General features: G+C 47.7%; 1 protein-coding gene, 1 long non-coding RNA gene and 1 pseudogene across 14 annotated transcripts in view; 1 reads left to right on the forward strand and 2 right to left on the reverse strand.

Moving 5' to 3' along the window:
- The window catches only part of ZNRF3 (zinc and ring finger 3), a 176841-nt gene extending 161981 nt beyond the window's left edge, over positions 1–14860 (reverse strand). For 2 of the 9 annotated variants that reach the window (XM_028827893.2, XM_028827891.2), the window contains exon 1: positions 14417–14860. In XM_028827893.2, the coding sequence (XP_028683726.1) occupies positions 14417–14716 (300 nt within the window). In that variant the 5' untranslated portion in view covers positions 14717–14860. Of the gene's footprint in view, positions 1–12784; positions 13230–13457; positions 14282–14416 lie in introns of those variants that run through there. The other 7 variants (XM_077950148.1, XM_077950149.1, XM_077950152.1 and 4 more) reach the window with 7 other exon arrangements.
- Positions 14861–18955: 4095 nt separating this feature from the next.
- The window catches only part of LOC144331835 (uncharacterized), a 73499-nt gene continuing 71321 nt past the window's right edge, over positions 18956–21133 (reverse strand). For 4 of the 5 annotated variants that reach the window (XR_013399392.1, XR_013399389.1, XR_013399391.1 and 1 more), the window contains one exon: positions 20238–20370. This is a non-coding gene — a long non-coding RNA (uncharacterized LOC144331835). Of the gene's footprint in view, positions 20371–21133 lie in introns of all 5 variants that reach the window. The other variant, XR_013399393.1, reaches the window with a different exon arrangement.
- LOC144331834 (small ribosomal subunit protein uS12-like) lies at positions 19649–20436 on the forward strand (annotated as a pseudogene).

Consider the following 21133-nt stretch of genomic DNA (forward strand, 5'->3'; position numbering starts at 1 on the left):
ACAGTCAGGCTGTGACATTCTCTTCTCTAGCATGTTCTGAACAATGTTCCCAGGGCAGGCACAAGCCAGGCTGGAAGGAGCCAGAAGGTGTCACCTCCTCATACTATCTCCTTTCTCCAGACCTCCAGGAAGCACAGGCAAGGTGAAATTATTTTGAGAGTCTGGACTATCCCAACTATTTGGAATAATCAGGACATACCATGTGTGAAAGCTGCTTGCAAATAGTTGCAACAATCATAGAAAATTCTCCCTCAAAAAAACAAGTCTTGGCTGGGCACAGTGGCTCACGCCTGTAATCCCAGCACTTTGGGAGGCCGAGGTGGGTGGATCACCCGAGATTAGGAGTTCAAGCGCAGCCTGGGCAACATAGCAAAACCCCCTCTCTACCAAAAATACAAAAAATTAGCCAGGTGTGGTGGTGTGTGCCTATGTTCCCAGCCTCAGGAGGTTGAGGTGGGAGGACGCTTTGAGACTAGGAGGCGGAGGTTGCAGTGAGCTGAGATTATGCCACTGCACTCCAACCTGGGTGACAGAGTGAGACCCCATCTAAAAAAAGAGAAAAAAGCCAAGTCTTTTTTTCTGCAGGCCACATTAACACCCCTTTCACATTCCTCTCACTATGCTATCCCAAAGTAGTGTGATCAGGAGAATTCCGGTTCGGTAAATAATTTACATGTTTTACATCCAAGGCAATAGGGAGATGGAGTGCTCTGGTTCAAAGGAACACACTGGTGGAATCCAGGAAAAAGCTTCATGGGAAGGATTGAAAGTTTGGCTGCAGATGGCAGGAGTTGGGACAGGAAAAAGACAGTGGAAAGCAAAGATAGGAGTCAAAAATATGGAGGTGAAGACATGTATTGCAGCAGGCAATCCAAAAGGAAAGGCACAGGCCAAGTGCGGTGGCTCACGCTGGTAATCCCAGCACTTTGGGAGCTGAGGCAGGTGGATCACTTGAGCTCAGGAGTTCAAGACCAGCCTGGGAAATGTGGTGAAACCCTGTCTCTACTAAAAATACAAAAATTAGCAGGGCATGGTGGCGCGTTTCTGTGGTCCCAGCTACTGAGGAGGCTGAGGCAGGAGGATTGCTTAAGCCCGGGAGGCGGAGTTTGCAGTGAACCAAGATTGTGCCACTGTACTCCAGCCTGAATGACAGAGTGAGATTCTGTCTCCCCTACACCCTCAAAAAAGAAAGAAAAGCACAGAGAGAGGAAAGCCCAGGACCCATTCAGGAACAAGGACAGCAACACACAGGCCCACATCCCAGAGGCAACAATGAGAGACTGGGGCAGCTAGGTCACCTCTTCACTCAGCTCAGTAGTAATCAACAGGACACCACGAAAGATTTTGATCAAGAGATTGATGTGAGCAAAGATTACTTTAGAAGGATGAATCTGAAGGGAAGGGAAGAACTGATGGGAAGAAAGAGAATGTGAGAGCCGACTGCAGTGGCACATGCCTGCATAGTCCCAGCTACTCGGGAGGCTGAGACAGAAGGATCACTTGAGCCTAAGAGTTCAAGTCCAGTCTGGGCAACATAGTGAAACCTGGTCTCTTTTAAAAATAAATAAAGAAAAAGAAAAACCAAAAGATAGAGAATGAGAGACAGGGAAACAGCTTGGGCAGCATCAGGCCTGAAAAAGGAAGTCAGCAAGGGGCAGAGCAAGCCAAGCATTGTCTTGAAGATACCACCATTTCCCTTCAACTCAGCCACAAGCTACCTTTATTTAAATTTTGAAATAGCTTTGCAAGTCAAGCTTGCAACATTCTTTACATGCCATTAGCTATCTGCTCACCACCTACTCCAAGACTGAGGCACATTCTGAAAAGATGCCAAGTCTCCAGGCACCCAGCGATATTCCAGAAATCCCATAAAGGTGCTAAACACGCAATGTCAAATGCATTTAAGGAAAAGTATACAAATTAGGTACAAAGAAAAGCATTCTCAGGCTGGGCACAGTGGCTCCCGCTCACGCCTGTAATCTCAACACTTTGGGAGGCTGAGGCGGACAGATCACTTGAGGTCAGGAGTTTGAGACCAGCCTGGCCAACATGGCGAAACCCTGTCTCTACTAAAAATATAGGGGCCAGGTGTAGTGGCTCACACCTGTAATCCCAGCACTTTGGGAGGCCAAGGTGGGCGGATCACGAGGTCAAGAGATCGAGACCATCCTGGCCAACATGGTGAACCCCTGTCTCTACTAAAAATACACAAATTAGACAGGCGTGGTGGCATGCACCCGTAGTCCCAGCTACTCAGGAGGCTGAGGCAGGAGAATTGCTTGAACCCGTGAGGCGGAGGTTGCAGTGAGCCAAGATCGCGCCACTGCACTCCAACCTGGGGGACAGAGCAAGACTCCATCTCAAAAAAATAAAAATAAAAATAAAAATTAGCCGGGAGTGATGGTGGGCACCTGTAATCCCAGCTACTCGGGAGGCTGAGGCAGGAGAATCGCTTGAACCCAGGATGGGGAGGCTGCAGTGAGCCGAGATCGCACCACTGCACTCCAGCCTGGCCGACAGAGCAAGACTCCGTCTCAGACCACCATAACGGCAGACAGCCTTCTGAGGCGGAATCCAGAAAAGGTGCTCCCAAATGAGAGGATGAACCAAGATACTATAAGTGAAAGTACACCAGGAACCCTAAAGCTACAGGCACATGGAAGATTTTCTGGAATTCAACCATTGCAGCAGAATGCCGTTCTAGAAAGAACCCCAAGTTCTGAGTTCTAATCCCAGCTCTTAAGACCAAAAGCTAGAAGCCCTTGCCCCAGTTCCCTCACTGCAAAAGGAGAGCTGAGTCATAGCATTTTCAAGGTGCCCTTCAGCGCAAACAGTTAAGTCTCAGAATTAAGAGAAACCATAGAGCCAAAAAGAGAGAAAGAGCAAAGATCTTTATGAAGGCACAGGCCAATGGCTCCAGACTTCAGCCTTCCACACCTATACCAAAGCAAAAAATGCCCTCTGGTCACATCAAGGGTAGCTGGGCCTTATTCAGTAGCATAACTTGAGACTCATGGGGTCCACTGATGGACATCTCACACTCAGGTTGGTTGGGGAAGGAGAGAAAAGAGACTCGCCAAGCACAAGTTAAAAGTTTTCAACTCTGGAACTTCCAGAGACAGAATGGATGGCCAACCCCAATGCCTACAGGGCCAGGCATCTGTAAATGGAACTGTCAGTGAGGGAAGTAAGCTGGGCAATGCAATAGGGACTTGTGCCTGTGCCCCTGCTGAAGGGGGCAGCTGCCACTCCACTTATGGCAGGCTATTGCCTCATGGGACTATGGACCCCCTGATGCCAGATCTCTTAATTTTTTTTGAGAAGAGCCCATTTTTATGTACACTTTCTACATTTTTAACAGAGATCGAACAAAACACCTGGAAGCTGTTTTCAGCCTATATGCTTGCTGCTTAGATGCACCCCCGAGAGTCTGGTGCTTGGGCTCAACCTGCATCTCTGCCCACCACCAACTGACAGTGTCACTCTGAATTCGAGGACAGATTCATTCAGCCTTTCTGAATCCAGCCGGTTGAGAAGCAGAAAGCCTGCTCAACGGGAAAGAGGAAGGGCAGAAACCAGCAACTGAAGCAGCACCCTCCTGGGCAACAATCTGCTGCCACAGGGTGTGACGACAGCACAGTGGTCCCCACCGTGAGGCCTCCGAGCATGGCCATCTGCCTGGACAGACGCCGTGTTCCTGCCCAGAACACAAGGGCAACCTGCTGCTTCTGAATCATGCTCTGATACACCTACAAGGGAGGCACCCAGATGCCATGCCAGGTACCTTCCCTTCAGTGCAGACATTAGTCATAATTCAGATCCTCATGGCAGACAAAAAAAAAAGTCAGTATTTTACTATTTACTAAATGATAGGGAATATATAGACTTTCACTTTTATGACATTTTATTTTTTTAAGAAACATACAGTGGGTCACAGTGGCTCACACCTGTAGTCTCAAGCACTTTGGGAGGCCAAGGTGGGTGGTTCACTTGAGCCCAAGAGTTTGAGATGAACCTGGGCAACATGGCAAAACCCCATCTCTACGAAAAAAAAAAAATTAGCCAGGCATGGTGGTGCATGCCTGTAGTCTCAGTTACTTGGGAGGCTGAGGCGGAAGGATCACTTGAGCCTGAGATTTCAAGCTGCAGTGAGCCAAGAAAGATTGCACCATTGCACTCCAGCCTGGGCAACAGGGCAAAACATACTATCTGTTGCGAGTAGGGCTATCGTGTGGAAACATACATGGTGACCTGGTAGGGGAGTATAAACTAGACCACTCCTGTAGAGCAATCTAAAAATACGTAGCAAAAGCCTCAAAATTTTTTATACCACTTAATTCAGTGAACCTAATTCTAGAAATCCTATGAAAATAACCAAAGCAGGACAGGCATGGTGGCTCACGCCTATAATCCCAGCACTTTGGGAGGTCAAGGCAGGTGAATTGCTTGAGCTCACAAGTTCAAGACCAGCCTGGGCAACATAGAGAAACCCCATCTCTACAAAAAATACAAACATTAGTTGGGTGTGGTGATGTGCACCTGTATTCCCAGCTACCCGGGAGACTGAGGTGGGAGGATGGCTTAAGCCCGGGAGGCAGAGGTTGCAGTGAGCCAAGATCACGCCACTGCACTCCAGCCTGGGCGATAGAGCCAGACCTTGTCTCAAAAAAAGAAAGAAATTAAGAAAATAACCAAGGCTGGCACGGTAGCTCACACAGCCTCAAACTCTCGAATAAATCAGAGAAATAACATCTGAAAAGCACAAATTATATCACGGGTGCATAAAATCTGTGTTTCTTCTCTATACAGTATCTACAGTAAACATTCAATAAATGTCTGCTGACAAGATAGCATGCTAAAATTAACTCAAGTAGAAAATCAAGGGACCGGCGCGGTGGCTCAAGCCTGTAATCCCAGCACTTTGGGAGGCCGAGATGGGTGGATCACAAGGTCAGGAGATTGAGACCATCCTGGCTAACCCGGTGAAACCCCGTCTCTACTAAAAAATACAAAAAACTAGCCGGGCGAGGTGGCGGGCGCCTGTAGTCCCAGCTACTTGGGAGGCTGAGGCAGGAGAATGGCGTAAACCCGGGAGGCGGAGCTTGCAGTGAGCTGAGATCCGGCCACTGCACTCCAGCCTGGGCGACAGAGCAAGACTCCATCTCAAAAAAAAAAAAAAAGAAAATCAAGTTGTAATCAAATTCTTACAGTGCTGGATGGGACCTTACACACACCTAATTGAGTACTACCCCACTCTTTTATTTTTTAAATGCAGGCACTCCTGCACCAGGAGGCCAGAAGTCCCCATTCTAACATATGTTTTCCCATCAAAATTCTAGGATCAAACTTTGTTTTCACAGAATCAAACTCTATACTGAGTTTCTAAACAACTATATTACACTGGCTGCTGGGGAGAGGAGGAAATTAATATCAAATCTTACAACACATCTTAAGGGCAATAAAAATAAAATGCTCTCCTTTGAACCACAACGGGCCAGCTGACCTTATTCTTTTGACACTATCAAGAGTAAACAGAGCCACTGAATGTCAGATTTTAAAACATCTCATTCAAGCTACAAATAGAACAAAGAACCTCTACTCTTTGCCTCCTTCCTATTCTGTTAGAAAGGTATAAAGGCACCTCTCTTCAAAGAGGTTATCAGCTTTAACCTCAAAGGTAGGTAAAAATGAGTTGGAAAAGGCCAGAATGCTCATACGGTGACAGACAATGGGCTGCTCAGGTCTAAACTTAGCACCAGGGCCAGATTCCCTCCCCCAGGTGTTCTTCAGTATCCTATAGGCTGTTTCCTACCAGATAGGACATGCCCCACCGTACTGTAAGGCAACCGTTCGTGTGCTGTCTGGCCACCCACACTCAGCTGCCTGCAGGCAGGGACCAAGTCCTACTCATGTGTTCACTGCCTTGCCCCACAAAGGATCTGATGGACAGTGGGGCATCACTGAATGTTTGCTAACTGAGGAATGTAGCACTCACAGTAAGTTTTAACAACCAGGAGGATTAAATGAGCCTGCGCAAAGTAAGAAAGGTCACAAACAGGGGACAACCTCTTTGGAGAAAGACCTGCAGACTCCCAAATTGCTATAAAAGTCAGCCACAGGAAGGAGGTATGTCTCACACCAGAAATCCCTTTAAATGCCAGAAAACTACAGCCGTTCCAGCTTGCCCGATAGCTGAAAACAGAAGTGCCATCGAGTGATAGTTGTATATGTCAAGTCACTGGTCCCTCTTTCTGAACTTGGCAGATGGGCTCTTTATGGAAAAAAGTTAGAATGAGACTTTTATGATTTAAAAAAAAGAAGAGGAAAAGAAAGGAAGGAAATACATCTTTGTGAGGATAGGGCATCTTCTCAGTTGAAGTTACAGACTTAGTTCTTGGTCAATCATTTTGGGTTTAAACTCAACTCTAAATTCCACATCAGTTCCCATAACCTCATCATAAGAAAGTGTGAAGTGAAGCAGTCTTGTGAAAACAGAAATGGCTTAGAATCAGACAGACCAGATTTGAACCTCAGCTGCACTAACGACTTGCTCAGTGACTTTGACAAGTGACTTTACCTCTCTGCGCTTGGCTTCCTCATCTGAAAACCTGGCACATGCCATCTACTTTGTCTGTTAAATGTGAGCAAAGCACTGTGTTCTGGCAGGGAGGAAGACTGAGAGACTCGAAATCTAAATTAATTAGAAAAGAAAAGCAACCACTTAAACCCAATATACAATTTAAGAATGCCTGGCTTTCCTCAATTATACATCTGATCATAAAGCATGCCCTGCATCTGTTGTTCCCTGCCACACTCAGCCAGGTTACAGCCGGGGATAACAGAAGGGCTCCAAGCCTGGGAGTCAGGGGACCCAAATATTAATCCTGGGTCATCTCTACCTTATCATGTGGCCTTCAGCAAAGCATTTCTCTGGATTTCAGTCTCCTTTCTAACATATTAAAGGACTGAATCTGGTTCTTTTGATTATGAAGATTTACTTAAATGTCATTTTTGTCACAAATTAGAAATGCAAATTCTCCAGACTTGGGAAAATACCATCAAGAAGCAAAGTTTTGACCAGATATAGTGGCTTTCACCTGTAATCCCAGAGCACTGGGAGGCCAAGGCAGGAGGATCACTGGAGGCCAGGAGTGCAAGACCAGCCTAGGCAATATAACGAGACACTATACCTACAAAAAATAAAAAATTAGCCGGGTATGGTGGCATACACCTGTAATCCTAGCTACTGGGGAAGCTGAGGCCTGAGGACTGCCTGAGCCCAGGAGTCCAAGAGTACAGCGAACTATGGTCTTACCACTGTGCTCCAGCCTGGCCAACACGATGAGACCCTGTCAAAAAAGAAAAAAAGAAAAAGAGAGAGAGAGAAAGAAAGAAAGCAGCAAAGTTTTTAGCATGGCATATAGGTTAATTATGATTAGGTTAATGGTGATACTGAATGCCAATCCCTTATTGTTACTCCCAGGGACACTGGAAATTCAAGATTCTTTCCTTCCATAACCTATCCACTTTAAGGCTTTGTCAATACTCAGTTTCATCAGGAAAAGAACACCTTCAGACTTTTCTTATGCCAGGTACCCTTGGAATATAAACACCCCACACATTTTTGTTGTTGTTGTTTTGTTTTTTTGAGACAGAGTCTCGCTCTGTTGCCCAGGCTGGAGTGCAATGGCGCGATCTCGGCTCACTGCAACCTCCATCTCCCGGGTTCATGCCATTCTCCTGCCTCAGTCTCCCCAGTAGCTGGGACTACAGGCCCCTGCCACCACGCCCGGCTAATTTTTTATATTTTTAGTAGAGACAGGGTTTCACTGCATTAGCCAGGATGGTCTCAATCTCCTGACCTTGTGATCCGCCCACCTCAGCCTCCCAAAGTGCTGGGATTACAGGTGTGAGCCACCGCAACCAGCCAGATCACTTTCATACAACCCGGTATTATAATACCAGTGGGTCTATGGGAACCAGAGAGAGAGCCATCCTTTCCATCCAAGCAAGTTTCTGGAAACAACAACCAAAAAGGAAGGATAATCCCAGAATTTATTAACCAAGCCAAAGCAAGTTGTTTTCATCAATTAAAGCATAAATAATCCATAAAACCCACTGCCTGCCTGATGTCCACTCTCCATCATTCATTCAATAAATACTGAGTGCCTCATACATAGCAGGCAGTGGGAACCCCGTGGGGAGATCCAGAAATGAGCAAAAACAGACCCCATGGGGTACAGGTCCACAAGGGAAGGTGTGAGAAGCTGCTCTTTAGGCATTTCAACAGCGACAGGTGCTCTGTTTCATTTTTCAATGAACTACGAAAAGGAACTATACTCTGCTTTCCCACATCCTGCATTCAGAGTGTCGCGTTCTTGCACTTTGCCATATAAATGCAGAAAAGTCTTTGAGTGACTATATTTTCACTTCTCCCAAGGATGATGCACAATGCACAGGAGGGAAGTTAATTCATTATAGACAATGGATGCCTTAGGGCCTAAGCACTCAGTTCGGTGGAGAGACCCGTTTGGGAAGAAATATCATTTATCCATGCATGTGTCTGTCTCCATGAGAGACTGAACTCCAGAAGATAACAGTAATACAGTGTCTGGTACAGAATAGGGCTGTGATAGATGTCTACGAAATAAATATGTTCAATGGAGGCACCCAGACCTGTAGACTTCTTCCCTACAACTCTTGTCAGCCTGAACCCCACTCAAAGTCTTGGTAATGGACTATTCGATGCTCTACTACATTAGAGCTTTCCTTTTTCCTCGTGGGGGTGGAGGGGGCACATCATAGAACCCTGGAAGAGGCAAAGTTGTAACTGCCCATAGACAAGAATATGCATACACTTGCAGGAGTTCATGGGCTATCTCTAAAAGTCTGTGACCCTCAGGTTAAGAACTGCTATATTATATGTTGTTAAAAATTAGACTTGAATTTATGTCAAAATCCTAACCAGTCAAATTCTATTCATTTGGCAAAAACAAGAATAAGCAGGCCAGGCAGACCTGGGTTTCAATCCAGGTTTGTCATTTGCTAGCCATGTGAAGTTACAGAAGTCAACTTGCTTCTCTCAGCCTCGGTTTTTCTCCTCTGTAAAATGGGTTAACAATAGTGGCTAATTGCACCTTAGTGTCAGGATGAGATGAACCAAAACATGACATGCTTGGCAGTGCTCTGTATAAATAAGAGGAAACCATCACTGCCTTCCCTTCAGTCTACAGCTCTACACTGAACTCCCATCTTCATTCCTATTCAGAATTGTACTAGTAACTCCCACGAGATCTCAGGGAACAAAACAGAAAATAAGAGGCTCTAAGAATTTTTTCTTTTTTTGAGACAGAGTCTCACTCTGTCGTCCAGCCTGGAGTGCAGTAGCGCAATCTCCGCTCACTGCAAGCTCCGCCTCCCGGGTTCACGCCATTCTCCTGCCTCAGCCTCCCGAGTAGCTGGGACTACAGGCGCCTGCCACCACACCCGGGTAATTTTTTTTTTTTTTTTTTTTTTTTTTTTGTATTTTTAGTAGAGACGGGGTTTCACCGTGTTAGCCAGGGTGGTCTCCATCTCCTGACCTTGTGATCCGCCTGCCTCGGCCTCCCAAAGTGCTGGGATTACAGGCGTGAGCCACCACGCCCGGCCGGCAAGAGGCTCTAAGAATTTATAACGACAAAAAATACAGCCCCAATTTTTCCCCCTGAATCAAATGCTTGGTTTTAACCTTTGAAGGCCCATCTGAGAAGACAGTGGGCAATCTCTTTCTGTGTAAATCCAGGTCAGCTGTCAGCACACAATTGTTCTACTAGACCAAGTCAATTTTTAGAGGCAGGCCTGTTAAGTTAACTTAAAATGGAGATGAAAAGAAAGTGTTTGATCAAATGCTAAACTGCAGAAGCACACTGACAGGGAAACAAAGCAGAGGAATTAGTTTCCTAAAATTACTCTCTGTGATACCTTTACCTAACATCGGATATTTAAGGACCTTGATCAGCCCTTTTAACCCACCACCCAGCTCTCTTCCCACCCCTAATAGCTAAAGGAACTGACTTAGTTCTTAAATGTCCTCAGCTTCTCTCTGTTTTCAAGTCCATTCAACATTTAACCTAGGATCCAGAAAGGCTGAATTTAAAGTTACACAGAACCTATCATTCAGATTCCTTCTACAAATGAATTTCTCAAGCTTTTCTAAATATTTGACTTCAAGCAAAAAAAAAAAAAGCATTTCCACTTTAAAACAATCTTTCATCTCTAGCAATGCAAATTTTCTTTGTTTAACCAATCCACATACCACTAGCCAGTGTTTAATCAGGCCTTTATTTAACATCACCAACCATGTGAGTTGCACAGCCAAGTCTGAAAGTTTCAGATAATGATCTCATTAACAGAACAAATTGGTTCAAAGATGAAATATATATCAATATGTCTAAGAACCCTTTAAAGTCCCACACTTCAGAACTATAGGAGAAGTGTAATTAATTTCTCCAGCATTCAAACTGTATGCCTGACACTCTTACAAGCAAACGGGTTTTAACACTGCATAAATAAATAAGATAATAAAAGTAACTAATAGCATTTCATACCCACAAATTGTTTTCACCACAACTTTCACAGATGGAGACCAAAAAAAAAAAATTCTTCACTCAGATTACACTGGTGACCTTGGGATAGTTATTTAAGCTAAAATGCAAAGGAGAAGAACCAAGATTCCTGATGACGAATCCTAAGGTTTGAATTACTACCTCTCTCCCTCTTGCACTCTCTCTCTCTCTCTGACACTGACAAACAAACTGACACAATTCTTAACTAGGCTTCCCCTACCCTAACCCATGGAAATGACTGAACAGGTACTCTAGTTAGAATTATCTAGGCAAACCAGACTGTGATATGGTATCTACTATACAAATATATACACACACACACACACACTCTCACACTTTTCATTGGCATATAATAAGGAGGGGGGTTAAAAATCAGTAATACAAACCAATTTCTTATCTTAGAATTCTTTTTTTTTTTTTTTTTTTTTTTGAGACGGAGTCTGGCTCTGTCGCCCGGGCTGGAGTGCAGTGGCCAGATCTCAGCTCACTGCAAGCTCCGCCCCCCGGGTTTACGCCATTCTCCTGCCTCAGCCTCCCGAGTAGCTGGGACTACAGGCGCCCGCCGCCTCACCCGGCTAGTTTTTTGTATTTTTTAGTAGAGACGGGGTTTCACCGTGTTCGCCAGGATGGTCTCGATCTCCTGACCTAGTGATCCGCCCGTCTCGGCCTCCCAAAGTGCTGGGATTACAGGCTTGAGCCACCGTGCCCGGCTTATCTTAGAATTCTTAAAGGTGACAGACTCCTAAACAGGTTTTTTCTCCCCTAAACCATGAATAATACTGCTACAGAACCCCGGTGGAAATAACAAAAGCAATGCTATAATGCTACTATTTAGCTTTAGTTATAGGAAAATGAACTCTACTCTGAGACGATAAAACGCTAATCAGCAAATCACACTGTTTTTTGTTTGTTTGTTTTTGAGAGACAGTCTTGCTCCGTTGTCCAGGCTGGAGTACAGTGGTGTAATCATGGCTCACTGCAACCTCAGCCTCCCAGGCTCAAGCAATCCTCCCACCTCAGCCTCCCAAGTAGCTGGGACTACAGGTGCATGCCACCACACTGGGCTGTGTGTGTGTGTGTGTGTGTGTGTGTGTGTGTGTAGAGACCAGGTCTAACTGTGTTGCCCAGGCTGGTCTCGAACTCCTAGGCTCAAGCAATCCTCCTGCCTCAGCCTCCCAAAATGCTGGGACTACAGGCATCAGCCACCATGCCCGGCTACTGTTTTCTTTTAAGATAGTAAATAAAAGGAAGTTTTGAAAAGTTCAATGAGATTGTGTCACCAGGGCACAATGAAAGCCTCAAAGAAAGACAAGAAATTACAATGAGCAAGAGTTAAGATTCAAACTATTCTTGAAGACTGTGGACAAAATGTTTGGGAATCTTCAGCACAGCATCATCTCTAAAGCCTATAAAGGTTTTTCAAGATAGTCAACAAAAGGAGGTATTTTTAAAGAGTAAATAAAAGGAGGTTTTGAAAAGGTCAGGTTACTTAGAAAACATGATTAATCCAAAGCTGGACGCCAATTTATTCCTTCTGCTTTCTCATTTCTCACCAAAAGAAAACGTTATATTCCCTCTCAGCGGCCCTAAAACATCAGCCTTCCTTACAAAAAAGTTTTTCAGGGCTGCCAGACAAGGTCCACACCAGTTCCTTCAATCAAACAGTATTTGCAGAACTCATAAAAGCACGCTAGCCTTTGTACACACACATCCCTGAAAGCCACACTGCACTCTGTCCGCAGAAACAGGGAGGTTCAACAAGTCAGCCACCACAATAAAGTTACTAAAGATACGAGGTGCACCATGAAATGACTATTCAGACAGCTCAGATAAACTCACCAACATTACTGCAGCTATAAGGGAATTAAGGACACCTATTAGTGATTGCTTAACAGGTAAACTTATTAAATACCATTTAAGTCACTTTTCTTTACTTAGCAACTATTGACTTTTTTTTTTTTTTTTTTTTGGCTAGGCTAATGGACTACAAAAGAGTTAGATAAGCACTTCAAAAAGTTTCAGAAGAGAATAGATTCCTTCTGCCAAATTCACATATTATCTCTCTACTCACAAGGATAAAATAGTTACAAATGGTGTTTAAACTGCTAATTTTGTATTAAATGGTGAACCCAAGATTATCTCCAAAGCATAACACTCCTCATAATGGATAGCTCGCTCACCAAACTACTGTTGAGAAAGAGTGACACTTTAAAACACTGCAGATAGAAACTGCAAACTTCAAAAGTCTCCTTCAAAAAGTCAAGTGCCACGCTAAAGCGTCTTTTTTTTTTTTTTTAATAAGGTTGTAAATCAAACATTTCAAAAACCATCAGGGCACAATGAAAGCCTCAAAGAAAGACAAGAAGTTGCAAGGAGCAAGACTTAAATGTTTAGGAATCTTCAGCAAAGCATCATCTCTAAAACTTCTGAAGATCATAATTACAACATTTTTTTAAGTCCAAAAGCATTAACATAGTCAAAGGGCTCAATGAAGGAGTTTCCTCTTCTATTTACCCCACAGAAGTTTTCAGATGGGGATAAGAGCCCGGTAAGGCAATGCTGCTGATTAATCGCTTGGGCCTGGGTGCCTCCTCCAGCTTTGTAAGGGCACATCTCTACGGAGTCAGGCTGCACAGCTCTCTCTGTCCTATGGAGGCAGGGCTTTGAGTCTGCACCCAAGGAGGGAAAAGGACACCTCGGAACAGACTGTCTACGCTGTGGGCTGCTATGCAGTCATTCCATGCAGTCCCCTTCTTTTCATTCACAACTCATCCAAGAGTAAAGCACAGAAGGCTCACAAAGCTTAGGCCCTGCAGACATCCGATCACCCCAAAAGTTCAAAGACAAGCCAACCTTTACAAATCGCCCCCATCCGAGGCGCGCATATTAACTGCCATAAGTGCGCTGGCAGTTAACAAGTTGATAAAACCATGGCCAAGGAAGCGGGAAGACATCCACCCAGCTAACCGTCCGCAGAAGCTTCAGTTGAGAGTCCTTCCTCCAAAGAGTAGGCACAGCTTAAAGCTCTCCCTAGCCAGCTTCCTTCGGAATGCAGATCTCTTTCACTTGGTCCAAGGTGGAGGCCCTGTCAGTGAGAGACCCCATCTCCCCATTTGCAGGCCCTTCGCATTAGTCTTTGGCCGAGGGACGGGCAGGCAGTATCCCTCCTACCCTCTGTAATGTGAGGCACGCAGAGAGGGCTGCCTTCCGTTGCCACTCCAGGGAACCCCCATCCCCACTCCTCGACCAGCTCCGCCTCCTCCCTTGCCTGCTGCTGCTTGTCCAGAGCCCCACAGAAGGGTCAGCGGCGCCCAGGTGAGGCGGGCGGCAGGTTCCGGGGAAGAACCCAATGTTGTGCAGCCCTTCAGACAAACCTGGCCGCACCCAAAAAGAACATGCATGGATGGAAAGCAAAGCCTGCAACCTGAAACGAGCCACCCCATCCCTCATCACTTGTCTTTCCAAAGTTGACATTCAACACGTAGTTCCCGGGACTTCCACCTGAGGCAGACCTAAATACCCAACCGGCCAAGGGGGCCGCCCCAGCGTGGGTGCCGGGCCCAGGATCCCCCTCCCGCCCCGGAGCTCACAGGAGCTCTAGCCCCCACGTGCGCTCGACCCCCGCGGCTGCGCCCCAGAGGCCGCGTCCCGCCCGCCTGCCCGCCCGCAAGAGAGGGATGCCGCCGGCCTCTCGGCCACCCCTCCCGCCCGCCCGCCCGCCAGTCAGGCAGCCCGCGGCGGGGTCGGCGGGCGCAGCCCCCGGAGCCATCTTGTGGCGGCGGCGGCGCGGGGCCCGGGCGGCGGGCAGCTACCTGCACGATCTCGCCCTCGGCGCTGAGCGTGGCCCCGGCCCGCGAGAAGCGGCCCGTGAGGCCGGTGGTGTAGGTGGTGTAGTCGCCGCTTGGGCTCGACTCGAACAGCACCACCTCCACGAACGCCGTCTCCTTGGCCCGCGCCGCGCCGGGCCCCGCGGCCGCCAGCAGCAGCCCGAGCAGCAGCGGCAGCGGCGGCGGCGGCGGCAGGCGGCTGCACCGGAGGCCGCGGGGGCGGCGGCGGAGGCGGCGGCGGCAGCGGCCCGGGGCCCCTGGGCGCCCGCCCGAGCGCGGCCTCATGGTCCTGCGGCGGGAGGGCGCGGAGGGCGGGCGCGGCCGGGCATAGTCGCGGGCCGGCTGAGGACCGAACGCGGGCGGACGCCTCACAGCCCCATCGCGGCGGCGGCGGCGGCGGCTTTGTGGGTCGCAGGCTCAGCTCGGCTCCCCCGGCCGTCGCGCCGCGGCCCTTTCATCTGCTCCACGTGAGGGGTTATCCCCGCCCCGGCAGCGTCGTGACCCGCTCTCCCCTCCCTCCCCGCCCTCGGCCTCCGCCACCGCCGCCGCCGTGGGGAGTGAGAAGGCGGGGCAGGCGCGCCTGAGGCGAGAGGCGGGGCCCGAAGGCCGAGAACGCCCCGCCCCTCCCCGCCCCGACTTCTATCTGTGCTCCGCCCCTTTATTCTCGCTCCGCCCCATCATCCCAGCTCCGCCCCCCGCCGGCGGTCTGCGCTCCGCCTCGTCGTCCTCGCTCCGCCCCCGCCCGCCGTCTTGCTCCACCCCATTATTCTCGCTCCGCCCCCCGCCGGTCGTCTCTACTCCGCCCCTTCGGCCTCGCTCCGCCCCTTCGGCCGCGCTCCGCCCCCGGTGCGCTCCGCCCCCCACGGCAGACATTACTCCTCGCAGTTGCTAGAGTTCGGCGGGAACTGGGACCGCAACCTGCTCCGGGCGATGCGCGTCCTCTCTGGAGGCGCCACGCGTCCTGGTCGGGTGCAGGAGTTAGGGCCATTTGGTCTTGAAAGGCCTCGTCCTTCCTGATTCCCCCGCCCCAATTCACAGTTCCCAGGAAGCTTGATCGCCCGCTCTGGGTTCTCCATTCCCACCCCCACCTCCAGGATCGAACGGGGAAGGCCGGGATGGTCGGGGCAGTTTGCAGCTTGGGTAGTGTCCAGTTCTTGCACAGGTGTCGCCTAGACAGCTTCTCTCTCTGAAGTCTGTACTGAAGGAGTTGGGGAAGACCTTGAGGACCTTCTGATGGAGTTCATCTTTCTGCAGCCCCAGAGACTGTAATTCAGACACCGTCCCCAAAAGAAGTCTGAAAACTTTGAGTCTCGCCACGTGCAGGCCAGAGGAGTCCAACACCATCATCACCGTCTATGCACAGACTGCTGGCTGCCAAACTAACATATCTAAGGCACGTGCTCAAGGGCTCAGAGGTTCCCACTCACCCAGAAAATAAACTTTTAATTCCCTGCCCCTTTTTGGAACATGCCTTTTCCTTCCTCATCTAGTCCTCTGAGAATTGAACCCCTCCTTCAAAAGCCAGATCCAATTCCCACTTCCTCCGTGGAGTCTTCCTTCCCTGGCCAGAATAGCTTTGTTCAGATATTTGCAAATATTTGGTTAGGATGAATCTGCTTCTACTTGCTACCACACCCAAAATGTTAAAAAGACAAAAAGAAAGAAAGAAAACTCATTGAGAATTTTCTTGAGTAAACAACTTACCAAGGTTACATTTTAAAGCTGAAAAAAAAATCTAATGTGTAACAGAAAACACACTTGAGAAAAATCCACAGATCTGTATTACCACATTTGGACCACCCAGAGCTTCCGCTCAGCAGGGAGGCACCTGGGAAAGCAGCACTCTGGAGGGAGGTGGCTTTTTAGTTTCTCCAAAACCGAGCCTAACCAGTGCTGACTGCAACTGGGCACCATCGGTCCTGACAATGACCCCCACAAGGTCTTTTTATTTTTTCATTTAGATACAGGGTCTCCCTCTGTCGCACAGGCTGGCATGCAGTGGTCTGATCACAGCTCACTGTGCCCAAGTATCGAACTCCTGTACCCAAGTATCCTCCCAGCTCAACCTCCTGAGTAGCTGGGACTACAGGTGCCACACCCAGCCTCCATCCAGGTCTTAATTAAGGGGGAGGGCAAATCTCTATAGCTCATGGATGACATTTTGCAATATTTAAAATTCAAAGACACCCACCACCAACTGATAAATGGATAACCAAATGTGTTCTATCCATGCAATGAGATATTATCTATCAAGAAATGAAATACTGGCCGGGCACAGTGGCTCACGTCTGTAATCCCAGCACTTTGGGAAGCCAAGGCAGGCTGATCACCTGAGGTCAGGAGTTCGAGACCAGCCTGGCCAACATGGTGAAACCCTGTCTCTACTAAAAATACAAAAATTAGCTGGGTATGGTGGCAGGCACCTTAATGCGAGCTACTTGGGAGGCAGAGGCAGAGGCAGAATCATTTGAACCTGGGAGGCGGAGTTTGCAGTGAGCTGAGATCCAAACCTGGGGGACAAGAACGAGACTTCTTTCAAAAAAAAAAAAAAAGAAATGAAACATTTGGCTGGGCACGGTGGCTCACACCTGTAATCCCAGCACTTTGGGAGGCCAAGGCTGGTGGATCACCTGAGATCAGGATTTTGAGACCAGCCTGGCCAACATGGCAAAAACCCGTCTCTACTAAAATTACAAAAATTAGCTGGGCATGGTGGCATGTGCCTGTAATCCCAGCTACTCAGGAGTCTGAGGCAGGAGAATCCCTTGAACCCGCAAGGCAGAGGTTGCAGTGAGCCAAGATCACACCACTGCACTATAGCCTGGGCGACAGAGTGAGACTCTATCTCAAAAAAAAGAAAAAGAAAAAGAGGCCGGGCGCGGTGGCTCAAACCTGTAATCCCATCACTTTGGGAGGCCGAGACGGGCGGATCACGAGGTCAGGAGATCGAGACCATCCTGGCTAACACGGTGAAACCCCGTCTCTATTAAGAAATACAAAAAACTAGCCAGGCGAGGTGGCGGGCGCCTGTAGTCCCAGCTACTCGGGAGGCTGAGGCCAGAGAATGGCGTAAACCCGGGAGGCGGAGCTTGCAGTGAGCTGAGATCCGGCCACTGCACTCCAGCCTGGGTGACAGAGCGAGACTCCGTCTCAAAAAAAAAAAAAAAAGAAAAAGAAAAAGAAAAGAAAATGAAATACATGCTACAACATGGATGAACCTTGAAAACATTATGCTAAGTGAAAGAAGCCAGACCCAAAAGCCCACATACTCTATGATTCCATTTATATGAAATGCCCAAAACAGGCAAATCTATAGAGACAGAAAGTAGATTAGTGGTTGCCAGGGGATGGGGGAAGGCAGGAATGGGTAGTGAGTGCTAATGGGTTTCTTTGGAGGGTGATGAAAATATTCTGGAATTAGATAATGGTGAAGGTTGCACAACTCTGTAAATATACTAAAAACAACTAAATCATACACTTTTAAAGGGTCAATGTTATGGCATATGAATTTTTTTTTCTTTTAGAAACAGGGTCTCACTGTCAGGAGAGTGCAGTGGCGCCATCACGGCTCACTGCAGCCTTCACCTCCTGGGCTCAAGTGATCTTTCAGCCTCAGCCTCATGAGTAGCTGGGACTACAGGTACCCACCACCACACCAAGCTAAATTATTTATTTTTTATTTTTATTTGTAAAGACAGGGTCTAGTTTTATTGCCCACATTGGACTCAAACTCCTGAGCTCAAGCAATTCTCCCGCCTGAGTCTCTCAAAGTGCTGGGATTAACAGGCATGAGCCACCACACCTGGCTGGTATGATTTATATCTCAAAATAGCTGTTAAAAAATATTTCCATCTGGGCATGGTGGCTCACGCCTGTAATCCCAACACTTTGGGAAACTGAGGAAAGCAGATCACTTGGCCTCAGGAATTCGAGACCAGCCTGGCCAACAGTGAAACCCTGTCTCTACTAAAAATACAAAAACTAGTTGGCTGTGGTGGTGCACGCCTGTAGTCTCAGCTACTTGGGAGGCCGAGGCAGAGGTTGTAGTGAGCCGAGATTGAGCCGCTGCACTCCAGCCTGGACGACAGAGCTAGACTCTGCCTCAAAAAAAAAAAAAAAAAAATTCTGTCTTTAGTGGTATTTTCATGCAAACACACACACACAGGATACAGCATAAGGATATCCTCTGCTCTTTGAAGTCTTAGCGCACATTTCACACCCTCAACAGGGACTACCCTGGCAATGCTATTTTAAACTGCATTGTGCCCCCTGTCATCCACTCCTATCCTCCCTTGGCCTGCCTTCCCCTACCCCTGTGGCATTTATCATCTTCTAACATACTAAATAATTTGCATATTTATTTTTGTCTGTCCTCCACACCCCACATGCACACATACCAGAGAACAAGCTCTCTAATGACAGAGATCTTTGTCTTGCTCAGTGACTTAGGCCGAGGCTGCCTGACCCAGAGTACGCACTCAATAAATATTTGTTGCATGAATTAATGACTAAATGAATGAGTGATAACCTCATCAATGTGTATTCCTCCCATTTTGCAAACATTTGGGGCAGCTTTTTAACAGCTGCATTGGAGCATTGGGCTTCATGGGACCAAAATAAATTCTGAGTGTGAAGAATGAACACCCTTTCCTCAAGAAATGCAATGCAAATCCACACAAGGGTCAGAAAACAAACCAGTTTTGATTTTTTAAAGTCTGCTTAAAGAAAGATACGAGGCCGGGCACAATGTCTCATGCTCATAATCCCAGCACTTTGGGAGACCAAGGAGGGTGGATCACTTGAGGCCAGGAGTTCGAGACCAGTTTGGCCAACATGGCGAAACTCCATCTCTACTAAAACTACAAAAAAGTTAGCCAGGCGTGGTGGCACATGCCTATAGTCCCAGCTGCTTGGGAGACTGAGACAGGAGAATTGCTTGAACCCAGGAGTCAGAAGTTACAGTGAGCCAAGATCGTGCCAGTGCACTCCAGCCTGGGCAACAGAGTGAGACTCTATCTCAAAAAAAAAGAAAGAAAGAGAGAAAAGGAAAGATATGAAAGCTGGGCACTGTGGCATGTGCCTATAATCCCTGCTACTCAGGAGACTGAGGTAGCAGGATCCCTCGAGCACAGGTGTTCAAATCCAGCCTGGGCAACATGGCAAGACCCCATCTCTCAAGAAGAAAAAGGAAAAAGGGAGGCCCGTGGCACCGACAGGATGGGCAAGTGTCATGGACTTCGTACTGCTAGGAAGCTCCGTAGTCACCGATGAGACCAGAAGTGGCATGATAAACAGTACAAGAAAGCCCATTTAGGCCGGGCGCGGTGGCTCAAGCCTGTAATCCCAGCACTTTGGGAGGCCGAGACGGGCGGATCACGAGGTCAGGAGATCGAGACCATCCTGGCTAACACGGTGAAACCCCGTCTCTACTAAAAATACAAGAAAAATTAGCCGGGCGAGGTGGCGGGCGCCTGTAGTCCCAGCTACTCGGGAGGCTGAGGCAGGAGAATGGCGTGGACCCGGGGGGGCGGAGCTTGCAGTGAGCCGAGATCGCGCTACTGCACTCCAGACTGGGGCACAGAGCAAGACTCCGTTTCAAAAAAAAAAAAAAAGAAGAAAGAAAGAAAGAAAGCCCATTTGGGCACAGCCCTGAAGGCCAACCCTTTTGGAGGTGCTTCTCATGCAAAAGGAATCATGCTGGGAAAAGTAGGAGTTGAAGCCACACAGACAAATTCTGCCATTAGGAAGTGTGTCAGGGTCCAGCTGATCAAGAACGGCAAGAAAATCACAGCCTTTGTACCCAACGACAGTTGCTTGAACTTTATTGAGGAAAATGATGAAGTTCTGGTTGCTGGATCTGGTCGCAAAGGTCATGCTGTTGGTGATATTCCTGGAGTCCGCTTTAAGGTTGTCAAAGTAGCCAATGTGTCTCTTTGGCCCTATATAAAGGAAAGAAGGAAAGACCAAGATCATAAATTTTAATGGTGAAAACACTGTAGTAATAAATTTTCATCTGCCAAAAAAAAAAAGGAAAAAAGAAAAGGAAAAAGGGCCTGGACAACATAAAGTGACCCCCATCTCTACAAAAAAAAACAAAATAGCCAAGCATGGTGGTGGGCACCTGTGGTTCCAGCTACTTGTGAGGGTAAGGTAGGAGGATCTCTTGAACCCAGGAGGTGGAGGCTGCAGTGAGCTAAGATCGTGCCACTGCACTCCAGACTGTGCAACAGAGCAAGACTCTGTCTCAGAGAGAGAAAGAGAGACATAGGCTTAATAAGACGTAGTTCAGCAACACAGAGGTAGCATGATTCATCTTTTAGCAGTGTGAAGCTGTTCAGAAAGGAAATATTCACTGAGTAATGAAGTTTCACCAAAATCTGGCAGGCAGCAAGGGGAGATAGAAAATAACTTCAAATAAGAGATAAGAGCCATCAGCTAGGACAAGGAAGGGATCCACAAGCTGGATCAAGTGATAGAAGTGAAGCACATTCATTATCTTGTGTGGCACATCCCTAGCAGATCATCCTGGGTGTAATTTAACTTATTCCTTTTCTTGCTTATCAGACACAGCTCAGAAGAAAATAACTGAGAACAGGTGCATCAGCATTGGTTAAAGCTGCCAAACCTTTGGCAAATCTCACTGACTTAGGCCAAAAACTACACAAAGCTTCAGGAAATGTTCTACCAGCAAAGTTCTATTTA

The sequence above is a fragment of the Macaca mulatta genome, chromosome 10, assembly GCF_049350105.2.
Source record: "Macaca mulatta isolate MMU2019108-1 chromosome 10, T2T-MMU8v2.0, whole genome shotgun sequence".
Classification (NCBI taxonomy): Eukaryota; Metazoa; Chordata; class Mammalia; order Primates; family Cercopithecidae; genus Macaca; species Macaca mulatta.